General features: G+C 46.5%; 1 protein-coding gene across 1 annotated transcript in view; it reads right to left on the bottom strand.

The window, feature by feature from the left end:
• Positions 1–6,146: 6,146 nt before the first annotated feature.
• Positions 6,147–15,129, bottom strand: part of Lexm (lymphocyte expansion molecule) — a 32,103-nt gene continuing 23,120 nt past the window's right edge. The window contains exon 10 of the mRNA XM_040757037.1: positions 6,147–6,834. Within this exon, the coding sequence (XP_040612971.1) occupies positions 6,762–6,834 (73 nt within the window). The 3' untranslated portion in view covers positions 6,147–6,761. The remainder of the gene's footprint in view (positions 6,835–15,129) is intronic.

The following is a 15,129-nucleotide window of genomic DNA, read 5'->3' as shown; positions in this document are numbered from 1 at the left end:
GTCTTTGTCTTTTTTTTTTTTTTTTTTGCTCAGAAGACCACAGTCAGACCAGGACTCAGCAGCAGGTAGTGCCACTCAGCTCTGAAGTCCTGTCTGAACACAAACACCCACAGACATGAGCTAAGAGAATGCACGCAGGCAGGAGATACGGGTAACAGATGTATTTCTGTCGTTCCAATGAAGAAGCCGTGGCAAGAGTCCCAGGGAGAGGATGCCAGGTTGGGTGGGCACTGTCCTCAGGCACCAGACATGTCAACAGGAGGTCTGGCTGCTGTCCTGGATTTGTCACTTAGTTGTGACCAACTAATTTTGACAAGCTAATTGCTCCTGTGTAGACACCTTATCTAAGAGCTAGAGGAAACCACTCCCTCTCCAGCAAAGCAGAATGCTAACCTCCCTAGCCTTCCTTGCAGCCAGCTGTGTCCTCAGGAACGGAAGTCCGTCAGCTCTATCTGTTCCCCCACAGTAGCTGGCTACAAATGCCTAAAGGGCGGGTCAGAAAGGCCTCAGCTGGAAGGAGGCGGGACTCTGCATCACTGGGGAACTGCCCTCCAGCCCTGGCCTGTCACTGAAGCAAGTGATGAACTTTTGTTACCATTGAGCCCCAGTGGATGTGTTTGAGCGGTTTGGCTCACCCCAACTGCCTCCAGGCCTATGAAGCTTAAATGTCCAGAGTCAGAAGAGTCAAGCTATAACTCTAAAGTGGGCATTTTACTAAACATGTGTGATGGGTAAGCTTCTTTCTGAAGCTCTCTTCAAGGAACCCGTTAGGAAATCCCCCCTCCAGTTTACTTGACTGTTCTGCTTTCTTTCACTGTAACAAAATACCTGAGATAATGAACGGATAAAGGTGAAAGGCTTATTTCAGTTCCCATTTTCAGAGCCTCAGCTCCATGATCAGACCTGTGGTAAGACAGCATGTCATAATGGGTGGGTGTGGCAGAGACAATGGCCACAAACCAGGGGCAAAGAGAATAGAGGAGGGAGTTGGGGGCCCTTCCGTCCCCTTTACAGGCAGTCTCCAGTGATCCAAAGGCCTCCTCCTAAGCCCTTCCCAATAGAACCAAGCCTTTGACACATAAGCCTTTGGAGACTAAAATAGAGCTTACACATTTCAGCCCTGGACATCACCTAACATTTGGATGAGTGTGCACCACATGGTGTCTTAAGCAGTTGGCAGTCTTGTAGCAAGGGGCTGGGGGCTTAGTTAGGGTTACTATAACCCCAGCACTTGGGAGGCAGAGGCAGGTAGATCTCTGAGTTTGAGGCCAGCCTGGTCTACAAAACTACACGGAGAAACCCTGTCTCAGAAAAAAAAAAAAAAACTTGAGAAAAGGGTTTTACTCTTCCAGTGGTTCTCAACCTTCCTAATACTGAGAGCCTTTAGTACAGTTCCTCATGTTGTGGTGAACCCAACCATAAAATTATTTTCATTTCTACTTTGTAACTAATTTTGTTACTGCTGTAAATCATAATGTGAATATCTGTGTTTTCAGATGGTCTAAGGCAGTCCCTGTGAAAGGGTCATTTAATGTCCCAAGGGGTCATGACCCACGGGTTGAGAACCAATGATAGGACAGTTTATCAAAAGCAACGAGGGTAGAAATTCAGGCACGCCAGGAACCTGGAGGCAGGAGCTGATGCAGATGTCATGGGGGAGTGCTGCTTGCTCTCTTGTTCATCATGCATGTTCAGCCTGCTTTCTTACAGAACCCAGGACCAGCCCAGGGATGGTATGCCCAAAATGCCCTGAGTCCTCCCCCATCAGTTACTAAGAAAATGCCTTATCTTATGGTTAATAAATGCTTGATCTTATGGAGACATTCATCGTCTCAGTCGAGGCTTCCTCCTCCCAGATAACTTTAGCTTGTGTCAAGTTGACATAAATCCAGCCAGCACAGGGGGTCATCTTCCCCTGCACACAGATCAGGAAGGTGAGGCTCAGAAAAGGTCAAGTGAATTGCATGGAGGCTGACAAGGGTGCAAGTCACATCAGAGTGTCTCAGGGGCCTGGCCTAGTCAGGGAGGCAGAGTCATTGTAGAACTTGGCTGTGGAGGCCACTGGCAGTCAGAGAGTCTCATTCTCTGTGAGGAATGTTGAAAGAGTGCAGGGACACAAGACACAAGCAGCTGAATCCTGCCTGCTCTGCCCATCACTCTGATCCAAGGAAGACTTTTTTTAAGGGGGTGCTTCCTGTCTAGGCTGATACTGTGACAGCTGGGCTCAGAGCTCGCTGGTAAGTTGGACCAGGACTCTGGGTGGTCATTCTGGCCAGGGTTGCTTCTTCTCACGCCCCTGTTCTAGTTCTGGGCCTGAAGCCAAGGACCATGCCCTGGGACCTGGAATAGGCAGTCAGAGAAGCAAGGGACTTTATCTTGCTGTCAACTAGGCCACATGCTGGAGTGTGTAAGAGAAAGACAATCAGACCAGCAGCTGCTCACTGCTAACATCCTGGAAGCCAAAAGTGGGAGACATCATGTGCATGACCTTGGAACTCCTAGGAACCCCACAAATCAAATCTGACTCTTCTGAGGAAGGAGTATGAACAGTGTCAGGAGAGGGGACAGTGGCAGGCTGGGGCAATACAAAGGCCATTGTCACATCTGATACTTGAACCACTAGCATGGTCGCCTTGTCACTCATTCCACCGTGGCAAGCTCTGAAAATCAAGCTTGCTTACAATAGTTGTGTAGTCAGAGAAACAGCTGGAATGGAGGGGGGGGCAAGGTGTAGAGACCCAGAAGAGCTGGTGGTATGGCTTGTTTTGAAATCTGCTTGACTGTCATGATATCAGGTCATCTGTGGTTACCTGCAAGAGACCTTGTCAAGATCAGGCCTATCAGCATTCCCTTGAAGAAAGAGGCAGCATCATCAGAACCTAACCTATTATTCCAGGCACCACTCCCCATGTCTCTTCCCAACTTCCTGTGTTCTTGTACTAAGATGGAAGGTTGACGAGGGTGTCAGTGAGTTCCGGTGTTGGCATGAGACTTCTCTGTGACATTGCTGCCTTTGAGTCACCCTCTTCCTATAAGTAGCCCTCCACCTATGCTCCTGGTAGGAACCCTAATAAGTTTATTTGTTTACAAGTTGGGCTTGAACAGGATAGTCTGTTTGATCTGTTGATCCTACCTGCAGCAAACTGGTGTTTCTTTGCATCTCTCCCGGAAATGTGATAGCAACAGTTTTGGTTGAAAGATAACAGCCTGGAGGCCCAGGAAGAAACTAATACTTCCGTTCTAACACAAAGGTGGGAGAAGGTAGTGGATGTCCCTGCTCCAGTCACTGGGCAAGAGGCATGTCCTCACTCAGTCTGCCACACTCAAGGCTTCTACAGACTGGCCAAGACCCAGCTACCCACATTAAATAAGACAGGATTGCCTTATCTCTCGCAGAAATATCCTTGCAAATGACCAGGTAACGCTTGCTCATAAAATTACATAAAATTAACTGTCACAGACACATCATCCCATTTTGTTCTGAGAGCCAGCTGTCAAACATTTCCTAACACAGTGTATCAGATGTCATCAGCACACACCTGAATGCAAGATCAGCAGGAGGTGGCCCCACACCCCTAGGTCCAGGACAGCCCCTCTTGAAGGTCTGATCTACATCCCTGTAAGCTCCCCGGCACTCTACACTCAACCTGTCCTCAGTTTTGCTGAAACCCCTTTCTCCAGATGATTCTGCAGGGGTCTAGGAAGAGAGTGGACCAGTAAGGACTGAGCAACAGGTAAATGGAAGAGGAGGAACTCCCACAGCCGTGCTGGATACAGCCCCTTCAGAGTAAAAAATGACAGCAGGAGGCAGGCTTGCTTAGGCTTGGGAAGTTACTAAGCAGCTCACCGTGATGAGGACCAAAGATCCAAACTCCAAATGAAAGGGGCCCCAGGCACCCAAGGCATCCCATGCTGATGGTTGGGGTACTGAAGAGGACAGTCACTCAAGCACCTGAGTTTGAGGCCACCCCGAGCAACATAACAAGACTGTTTCAAAACAAACACAATTGTCTTGGGAATGAAGCTATAATTTAGTGGTAGTGCAACTTGGGGCGGAAAGTTGATTTCATTCCCACTTCTAGTTCAGCATCTAAAGCAGCCAGGACAGGAACTCAAGCAGGGCAGGGCCCTGGAGGCAGGTGCTGACGCAGAAGCCATGGAGGAGTGTTGCTTACTGGCTTACTCAACCTGATTTTTTTTTTTTAAAGAGAGGATCTCTCTTCAGCCCTAGGTGTCCTGGAACTCACTCTGTATACCAGACTGGCCTCAAACTCATAGAAATCCATCTGTCTCTACCACCCAAGCACTGTGATTAAAGGCATGTGCCACCACACCCGGATTCAGCCTGCTTTCTTATAGAACCCAGGACTACCAGGGGTGGCACCACCCACAGTGTAGTGGGCTCTCCTACATGGATCACTAATTAAGAAAACGCCTTCGCGATTGGCTACAGCCCAGCCTCCTCTGTGAAGGTGCTCCAGTCTGTACTTCAGTTTCTGTGTCACACAAGCAGCCATACAAGGCGTACATGTTCAGTCCCACCAAACAGCCCAGTTTGGTATTGCCAGTGCCCGCCTGCCCCGTGCACTAGCTCATCACCAGGATCTGGACTAGGACTGCCTTCATGTGATGCCCACTCATTATATCAGGGGTGGTCCACGCTGTGGGGTCTGATTGCATGGATTGAAAGGAGCAATTTCTCCCTGCTCAGGACTTCCCACAACCTGGCATAATTCCACATCCAAGTGATGGAAATTGCTGGGCAATTAGATACTAGAACCTGATGCAACTTGTGTAAGATTCATGTGTCTGACATTCATTCAACTAGAATTGATAGCTACTAAATGTTTATGTGTCACTGTCTATGAAGCTCTTTGTTCCACAAAAGAAATCATTTAGGAAAAGGTCAGCATTATAACTAACATGGAACTGCTTGGAGTTCACTGGGCAAAGCCAGGATCCAGCCTCATGGTCCTGTCCAGGTGGAAGGCACAAGAAGCCCCCCACCGGCTTCACACCCAAAGGAGCCTTTTACAGGTAGACATAGGTGCAACTATTGCCGGGGAGTAGAAGAGGGAGTGGTCCCCAACCTGACGTGCCCAAACCAGGGTGTGAACTGGATGATCCTCTGGGATGTCAGAAAAACTATCAGCGTTCATCTTGGCTCGTCCTTTCCTAGAAGTCAACCCCACCCCTGAGCTAAGGACCTGAGTACAAGTAATTTACCTGGAGGTAAAGAAAACCCACGAGGGAAATGGGGAGTAACGGTGGCCAGTAGTGAACGCTCTCAGCTGGCTTGCCCTGTGGGCAACTAGAGTCACTTACACCAGGAAAACAAAAGCCTGTGTAAAACACACCAGTTCCGCCTGAGCGCTGAGAAGCGGGGGATTTTGATATACTAGCTTGCACCCAGGAGGGGTGGTGTCCCTGGGACTTCTCGTAAAGCCTGCCCTGGCAGTTAGACAAGCCTGTAAGAGGTGGAAATCCTACGGCACACATGACTTTCATAACGCAAGCTCATCGGTTACCTCTGGGCAAAGTGTTCAAATGAACTCTTCACCTACAAAGGTAAGGATTTCAAAGCTGCCCGCCTTTTCTATGGAGACGGTGACTGCCAGTATTATATTAGCTGGCAAAAATATTTTTTAAAGTATACTCATTCTATACGGTAGTTGTTTTTTAACTTTTTAGAAAATATTTATTTTGTTTTATAGAGTTCCATGACCACATAAAAGCTGGATGATAAGATGTGTGACTCTAACCCCAATCAGCAGGGTGTGGGGAGGACTCCCTGGCTATTACAGAAGGCGTCTTCAATTTCCAGTTTGTGACGCTGTGTTTCCAGTCCATGGAAAGTTATTGGACAGGCTGATCTTATTTCCTGTTACCTTGCTAAATTAGCTGTCAGGCCAGTTGGAGGAGTCAGTGGGTCAGTCTTTACATAGAGGATTTTGCCATTTCTGTGAATAGAGACAGGTTCTCTTCTCCTACAACAGCCACTTTGACAAAAGTGAGGAAGCAACTGTTGAGACAAAACCCACTCTGAAGAGTGTCTAATATGCTTTATTATGTGAGTTCTGTGGCTGAGTCCATCGGGTCCCCTTCTCTGGGGACAGCCCCACCCCCACCCCCACGCTCAACTCTCATTGACGTAAACAGTGAGGTTAGTATCTCAGGATATCGTCACTCCCCCGCAGCCCCGCCTCTGACTATACCTGTGTGACCACGGTGCTGACTCTGGGGTACAGAGGCTCTTTCAATTGCTGGACACTACTGGAAGTCAGCAGTCTCCTCCTTGCATGAGGCCCTGTTGAGTTTCCAGAAGCATCCTAACATGGAGATGGGATGTTCCTGCAGGAGCCTAGACTGCTGCATAGCAAACGCTCCCCCCCCAACTTCCTCTTCCTCAATAACGAGTCAGGTACCCAGGCTCTGGCTTTACATCGGAAGGGTTCCCAGGGCGGCACCCACATCCCCCCCCTTCCATCCGCCTGCTGTCTGGCTCCCAAATTCATGTCACCAACTGACTGGAATGCTCAGGACAATGGATCTCTTGTAACAAAAGATACCTGCCCCCCCCACTGTCCCAGCAGACATTGTGACTTTTGGCCACAGGCCTGCAGCAAAGGTGACCCTCCTAGTCTCTCCCCTCTCCCAGGCATTCTCCAAGCCCCCTGCTTCCTTTGCCATCCTCCCTTCCCAAGATTTCTCTTCAGGCCTTGGGCCATCTGGTCACAGCGGGCTGTCCTTTTCCTCTGGCTTTAAGGAGTAGGATCTGAATTGTAGTCCACAGTCGGGGGGCACTTGCCCTTCGTAAAAGGTGTAATCCGTTCCCTGTAAAAAGGGAAAAAGAAAAACATGGGCATGATCTCTTACAAGGCAATGAGTTCTCCGTGCCTGGAGGGTGCCTATCAGCTGCACTTCACAGGGAATCCTACATGGGTGGAGAGACCAGGATTCACGACATCCTTTCCTTTCCAAGGGGAAAACACATGAAGGCTAAACTAGACTAGCCAGAACCAGTGAGGTACAGCTTCATCGAGAGCCCCTGCCTCAATAAATAAAGCAGAGTGATGACGGAAAACTCTAGATGTGAACTTGAGGCTTCTACACACATGCAAGCACACGGCATGGACATTCACACATACATGTGCATGCACACACACACACACACACACACTTGAACACGCTTTATATACATGCAAAACAGACACAGGAAAAGAAGAGAGCAAGTTGGGTGTGATGGTACTTGGGATGCAGAGGTGGGAAGATGGGGAAATCAAGGCCAAGCTCAGTTACACAGTGATCTTGAGGCCAGTCTGAGGTACGTGAGACCCTATCTAAAAATTAAATAAAAGGGGAAAAATCAGCCACTTATGTATAATGGCTCATGCCTGGAATCTCAGTACCTGGGAAGCTGAAGTAAGGGGATCACCATCAGTTTGAGGCCAGCCTGGGCTACATAGTGAGTTTCAGGACAGCTTGGGCTACAGAGTGAGTCCTCTCAAAATCAAACAAATGAACAAAACCACAGCACCTGAAAGATAATGTGGCCCTGCCCTGAGAGGGAAACTGGGGGCTAGAGAGAGGAGGGCAGGCTAGCATGAGGTCACCTAAGGCCAGAGTCAGGGCCAGGGACCACACTCCTGAGATTCCAACCTCAGTCCCATGCTCCTTGCACCGTTTAGACACTGAGCCAGGAGTCGAACACCCTGCCCTGCTCAGGACAAGATCTCCATCCTGCAGGCCACTTGGAAACGGCTTCCTTATAGGATCCTCCAGCTTCTGTGACAACAGCAGCTAACAGCCATCGTTCCATGCCTCACACTCGCGTTACTGCCTGTTTTCCCACTAAACAGGGGGGTCTCCATGGAGACAGGGCTCCATTGTTCCATGCCTCACACTCACATTACTGCCTGTTTTCCCCACTAAACAAACAGGTGGGGTCTCCATGGAGACAGGGCTCCATTGTTACAAGCTTTTGCTCCTAACCCTCAATCAGGACCTGGAGTTGAGTGGATATGCCACAGATATTAGTCAAAGGATGAAGGAGGGAGGGAGGGCTCACCAGAGGAAAGGGACCTCTCCTGCCACCTAGTGGGTCTCCTGCCACTCGCTGGGTCTGTGTCTTCTGTCTCTGCACTCCTCCCCATAGCCTCATCTCATCTAGACTTTGAGACAGAGTCCTTGTCTCTGTCCCTCCCCTCTCCATCTATCCACTTATTTTACACGCCATAGAGGAGCTTCTAAAACACAAGCCTAACTTCCCATTAAAACCCTTCCGAGCACCTGGGAGGAAATATTTACTTGTATCTGTAAATGCAATGTCTAAGAAAGGACTTGTGCCAATATTATTTAAAGAATTCTCAAACTGTGGGAGCTGGAGAGATGGCTCAGAGCTGAGTGCAGAGAACCCGCATCCAGTTGCCGGCACTCATACGGCTCACAACCGCCAATAACTCTGCTCCCCAGTGATCTGACGCTTCCAGTCCCTGTGGACACTGAACTCCAGGGCATAGCTGCACTCAGGTGCACGCACCAGGCACAGGCACAGGCACAGGCACATAGGTAAAAGTTAAAAACAAAGACAGAGAATTCTCCAAACATAATATAAGAGTGTAAGCAACCTGCTCTTTAAAATGAATAAAAAGCTTTGAAAATACTTCAGCAAGAAGTGATAATATCCAATATCTGGTCATGGAGAGATGCAAATTCAAACCATGGTGAAACAATTAGAACGACAAAAATTCAAATGCGACATTAACACTGATGTGGTGGGGCTGGGCAGTATGTATAGCTCGGGGGTAGAGTGCTTGTCTAACATATACAAGACACGGGGTTCGATCCTCAGCACCACCAAACAAAATACAGAAACAAAACCGGGGTGTGAAGCAAGTAACCCCTCACACACTGATGGTGAAATACAAACAGTACTGAAAGGTTCAGGCATTGCGCTGGCCTGCCCTGGCAAGATGCACTCAGGCAGCACTCTGGCCAGCCCAGAGTGCTGTGAGAGCCACGCAGGTGCAAAGGACCCCTTTAAAGGACTGACCCCTGCCCGCTTACACTCTCTTTTACTCTCGTCTTCCTCTCCATCTCATCTCCTCTCTTACTCCCATCTCCCTCCCTCCCTCCCTCCCTCCCTCCCTCCCTCCCTCCCTCCCTCCCTCTCTCTCTCTCTCTCTCTCTCTCTCTCTCTCTCTCTCTCATCTTATCTCTCTCTCAACTCTGCACAGGTCGGTTACCTGTCACCCCCCTTTCCCTCCCTGTCTACCAATAAACTCCACGTGGGATCTGTGAGTCACGGTCTGTGTCTTGTTACTGGATAAACCTAAACATTTTAACAACAAGTACTGCATCTGCAAATACTGGGTTTCTTATTACGTGAGCTTACCAAATGACTTAAAAAATCCTATTCTGGACTAGTTACAAGAAAAGACATGAAAACCTTACTGTACAGAGAGCCGTATAAGCTCTTTAAGGCTGCCTTCATAAAGGTTGAGATGTGAACAAAAGGCTGCCTCTCCACACACTGGATTCATTCGGCATCAAAGGAATGATCCTGCCTCTGCAACATGGGTGACCCCAAAAGCACTGTGCAAAGCGAACGGGAAAAGATGCGTCTGTGCGGTTGATTCGGTCTGGGCATGACAAGCACATGGGCACTGCAGAGGCAGCATGAAGGACTTCCTTGCTTGTGGTTTCCCAACTATGTGCATCCGTCAAACTCAGAAACCGGGAGCTGAGGAGACGGCTCGGTGAGTGAAGTGCCTTGCCAGGCATACGGGATGACTTGGGTTTGATCGCCAGCACCCACATAAGAAGGTAGGCACGTAGTGTGCACTTGTAATCCCAGCATGCCCATGTAATCTCAACACTGCAGAGGTGGAGACAAACCGATCTCTGGGGCTTGCTGGCCAGTCAGCCTAGCCTAGTGGGTGAGCTCCAGACCAACGACAGATCCTGTCCCCCAAATAAGGTGGACAGTGTCCCTGAGAAATGACACCTGAGGTGGTCCTTCAGCTTCCACATGCACAAATACATCTTTTAAATTAGGGACTAGAGGATGGCTTAGTGGTTGACCTAGTTAGGGTGTCTATTGCTGTGAAGACACTATGACCCCGGCAACTCTTATAAAGGAAAACATTTAACTGGGGCTGGCTTACAGTTCAGAGGGTTAGTGCATTATTGTCATGGTGGGAAGCATGGTGGCAGGCAGGCAGACACGGTGCTGGAGAAGGAGCTGAGAGTTCTACAGTTTTGTCAGGTATTTTCTTACAGCAATGAGAAAATTAACTATATAAACACATATACATTTCAAAACTCTGTATATACTGTAAACGTGCTCCAAGAATTAAGAATAAGTATTACCATGAATAATGAGCACTTTTGGTTCCAATTTGAGATTTTTAGGTAAAGAATGTGCACTTTTAACTAAAATTCTGAAAGAATAGCGCATCTTCAGTGTTTTGGCAGAAGTGTATTAGTGCTGCCATTTCCTTTTAAATTTATCAAAAATAAAAGAGATAAAGAGGGACTGAAGAGAAGGCTCAGTGGTTAAAAACATGTACTGTTCTTACAGAGGATTTGGGGTTAGCCCCCGGCCCCCACATCCAGTGGCTCATAGCCTCTTCTAACTCCAGCCCCAGAAGATCTCAGGCCTTCTTCTGGCCACTCCAAGTACTGCACCTATGTGCACATATCCACATACAAATACACAAACATGCATAATTTAAAGTCTTTATATTTTAAAGGTGTCTAATAGACAGAGTGACAGATAGAAGATATGCCATTAAGCAATAAAACATTAGTAGTCTGATAATTTTGTGTAATAATTTTGCATGTAAAGGCGGATATAGGTACATGGATGCTGTGTCGTATGTCAAAGGCAACTTTGTGAAGTCAGTTGTCTAATTGCACCATGTAAGCACTAGGAATTGAACTCAGGTCATCAGGACTGGGCGCAGGTGCTCCCCACTAGCCCATAGTAACAAAATCTAAATGATGTGTGGGTATAGAGGTGTGCAGTATAAAATAAAATCATTTCAACTTTTCTACATGTTCAGTTTTTCATAATAAAGCATCATACACAAAATAAAAATAAAAGAAAGTGTAAATTTCTGCCAAATAAACCAGAAGCTCAAGTGTTCCTCTCCTGGTGTTATCAAGATGCTGGCCCATTTCATTAATGAATGTGTTGGCCCATTGCTTAACAAATGTTCATGAGTTCCTCCTCTGGGTATCAGCAAGACAAGGGAACAAAGACACTCTGTTTAGTTTCACTGGGGGCATGTGAGGAAGCCACGGTACCACGGGGACGCATGCGCCACCCTGGGATGTGCAAGAGGCTAAGAATAGACAGACACTGTCCAGAAAATCAGGGAAACTTTTGTATCCACACTGAGCAGTGGCTGTTAAATAGGCGTTTCCCAGATAAACACTAGAACAGCCATGTACAGTCAATGGCCTTAGGATTAGGCCAGTAAGGGAGATACCAGGCTGGCATTGGTCCACATGGCCAGAGAGTGGGCCAGCTACAGTTTTTTTCTTTGTTTTATTTTTGCTTGTTTTTTGAGACAGTGTCTGACTATGCAGCCTTGTAGGGCCTGGAGCTTGATATATAGACAAGGCTGACCTCAAATTTAGAGATCTGCCTTCCCATTGCTGGGATTAAACATGTACACCACCATACCCAAGCAAAGTTTTAAAATCCTAGTTACAAGCGGATCTCTGGGCCAGGTGATGGTGGTGCACGCCTTTAATCCCAGCACTCGGGAGGCAGAGGCAGGCGGATCTCTGTGAGTTCGAGGCCGGGCTGGACCGACAGCCTCCAAAACAATACAGAAAAACCCTGTCTCATAAAAAAAAAAAAAAAAGCGGATCTCTGTGAGTTCGAGGCCAGCCTGGTCTACAGAGCGAGTTCCAGGACAGCCTCCAAAACAATACAGAGAAACCCTGTCTCGAAAAACCAAAATAAATAAATAAATAAAATAAAATCCTAGTTAAGGGCTGAGTATGGTGTCACATATCTTTAATCCCAGTACCTTAGGCAGAGGTGGGCAGATCTCTGTGAGTTTGAGGCCAGCCTGGTCTACAGAGTTAGTTCCAAGCTAGTCAGGGCTACATAGAAGATTCTATCCCCAAAACATAAATGTTGTGGGGTATTCACCAGAGAAGACTGCTCAGACACAGGTTCAAGTCAATAGGAAGTCAGTATTAGCCAGCCATTGACTACACTGAGTGTTCTGAGTGAGCTCTTAGGCACAAAGACCACATCTTGGGCTGACACACCTTAGTTAGCAAGAACAGTTATTCAGAAACCAAACAGTAAGGTCGGTAGATTTATGGACTTTCCCAGAACTATGGACTTTGTTCTCATTTTTGCAAGTGGTACTGCCTACATTCTGGGTTCCAGTGATACTCATCATGGAGTCAGTTATACTAACAAATAAAATAAAATGTCCTAGTCAAAAGATCCAGAAAGGTAGCCAGGTGGCAGTCTGCTGTCCAGATAATACATTTACAAAGGACCTACTATACAGAAAGATTCAATGGCCTCACACATATATCTCTCTCATACATGCTCTCCTTCACCTGGATTAGACAGCATACTGGCAAAGGACATGTCTCACCCATGGCCTCATTCTAACTTGGCCCAGAAAATGAAAATAATGTACAAGATCAGAGTCAGAGGCAGACACTCTGCTCCCTGCATTGTCTCTGCTCTTGAGGGACTCGGCAAATACCTCCATGCACCTCTTCAAACCATGCTTATTCGAGTTATAAGATGGGAAAATGGCAGACCAACCACTTCTACAGCACCTCTACTATCTGTGGCCTTACACATTTCACAACTACAGGCACATAGGACCACAGCCACCACCCTGAAAAAATGGCAGACATCACATAAAAGTGTAGTGAGGGCCCAGTGAGAATCCCTCCCCCATCCAGGTCTCTGTTTGTTTTTCAATTTATTCCTGCTGTTCATTTTTTAAAATTAAAAGTGTGTGTGTGTGTGTGTGTGTGTGTGTGTGTGTGTGTGTGTGTGTATACAGCTGCATGTTGAGACCAAAAGAGAGTATCAGATCTCCTGGAGCTGGGGCTGCAGAAAATTGTGAGCCACTCTACATGGATGCTGGGAACTAAACTCAGTCCTCTGCAAGAGCAGCAACTGTTCCTAACTACTAAGCCATATCTTCAACATGCTTCTTGTTTTTAATGATTTATTCTGTTTTTTAAATCAAGTGTAAATGTGTGTCTGTGTGGGAGTATGTGTACATGTGAATGCAGTGCCCAAAGAGCCCAGAAGAGAGCAGCAGAATCCTCCACCCCCAGAGCTAGAGTTATACATAGTGGTAAACGACCGGATGTGGGTGCTGGGAACCAAACCTGGATCCTCTGCAATTACACCTAATCTTAACTGCAGAGTCAACCCTCCAGGCCCTCCCCCTTCAGCTTACTAAAAACAGTCACAACTGAGGGTCTTCCTGGGCCAGGTGCTTTGACTGTATTTCACGGGTTTGTATCTACAGTTTTCATTGGAATTATTTTCTTTCTTTAATTATTTTAAAATTATTTTCTAAACAGTTCAAAATTTCAAACTTGATTATTCTCTTAGACTTAAGAGCATTTAAAGGTATGCTTGTTTGCTTGTTTGTTTTTAAACAGGGTCCACCTATGTAGCCCCTGGTTGACATGAAACATGCTATGTAGTCCACACTGGCCTTGATTCTATAGAGATCTTCCTGCCTCTTCTGGGATTAGAGACGTGTGTCACCACACCCAGCCAAAAGAGGACTCTTGACAAGCAAGGGATAGGAGGGATAGGAGAAGGTGGGGGAAGGATAATAGCATGGGCAAGAACACATATGTGTGAAATCCCATAAATGAGACCATTGTTTGTACACTAACAGAAAATGTGATTTAAAAAGAAGTGTGCTTTCCAGCTTCCATGCCCTGGTTTGAGGAATTGTCCTGTTGGTATTGACTTCTTGCTTTATCATATTATGTTTAGCAAAATGGACATAATTTTTTCTATGAATGACATTTTAGCTTAGGCCTTTTTTGAGATTTCCTAAAAAGTTATTTGAATGTCTCAAGTGTCTGAAATAACAGGGTAAAATTTGTCTGTGTGAAGCCTCCAAGTAAGTATTATACGTTCTTATCTATGACATTTCCAGGCAGATCTGTTGAGAATTTCCATTACAATGTGAGCCTTGGTCACTTATTTCAGGTATGTGAAAGCTCATGATTATTATAACTTCATCATGGATTTCATGTTTATCATGATTAAATATTCATCTTCTAGTGGAGTGCAGTGGCACACTCAAGTCATCTTCAGACCTTGGGAGGTTAAAATGGAAGGATTGTGAGTTCTGGGCCAGCCTGGGCTACATAGGTTACATAGCAAGAACTTGCCAAACAAACAAACAAATATTTAGCTTGGTTCTGCTTAATATTTTATCTTCAGTTACTCTGGGTATTTGAATTATTATTTTGTCGTTTACTGTTGGTTACATTATTCTAGTATAGCATAGCAAGACATATTTTTATGTCCTCTCCCATTCTTGATCTCTTTGCACTAACTAACCCTTCAGGAGTATTTTCAGAAGAGACATGTTTGAGATACATCTCCAATCCTCATGCAGCTCTCATTTGTTTTGTATGAATACAAGACTTCTTTGACTACAAAGAAGATGCTACAACTCTTTTTCTTGAGAATTACCTAAAACACACACAGTAAGATGGCTCAAGTTAAAGACACTGTTAAGTCTGAGGATCTGAGTTCACCCAAGGACCCACATGGTAGGAGAGACCTGAAAATGTTTTGGACTTGCATATATGTGCTGTGATACACATGGTTGTACACACACACACACACACACACACACACACACACACAAATTGATTAAAAATTTAAAGGGCCAGGCGGTTGTGGCACACGCCTTTAATCCCAGCACTCGGGAGGCAGAGGCAGGCGGATCTCTGTGAGTTCGAGGCCAGGCTAGACCGACAGCCTCCAAAACAATACAGAGAAACTTTGTCTCGTAAAACCAAAAAATAAAAATAATAATAATAAAATTGGGGGCCTCAAGATGACTCAGTGTATATGGGTACTTCCCACCAAGG

The sequence above is a fragment of the Mesocricetus auratus genome, unplaced genomic scaffold (assembly GCF_017639785.1).
Source record: "Mesocricetus auratus isolate SY011 unplaced genomic scaffold, BCM_Maur_2.0 Super-Scaffold_100014, whole genome shotgun sequence".
Lineage (NCBI taxonomy): Eukaryota > Metazoa > Chordata > Mammalia > Rodentia > Cricetidae > Mesocricetus > Mesocricetus auratus.
The sequence above is the reverse complement of the archived record's forward strand: the minus strand, read 5'-3'. Positions and strand labels throughout refer to the sequence as shown.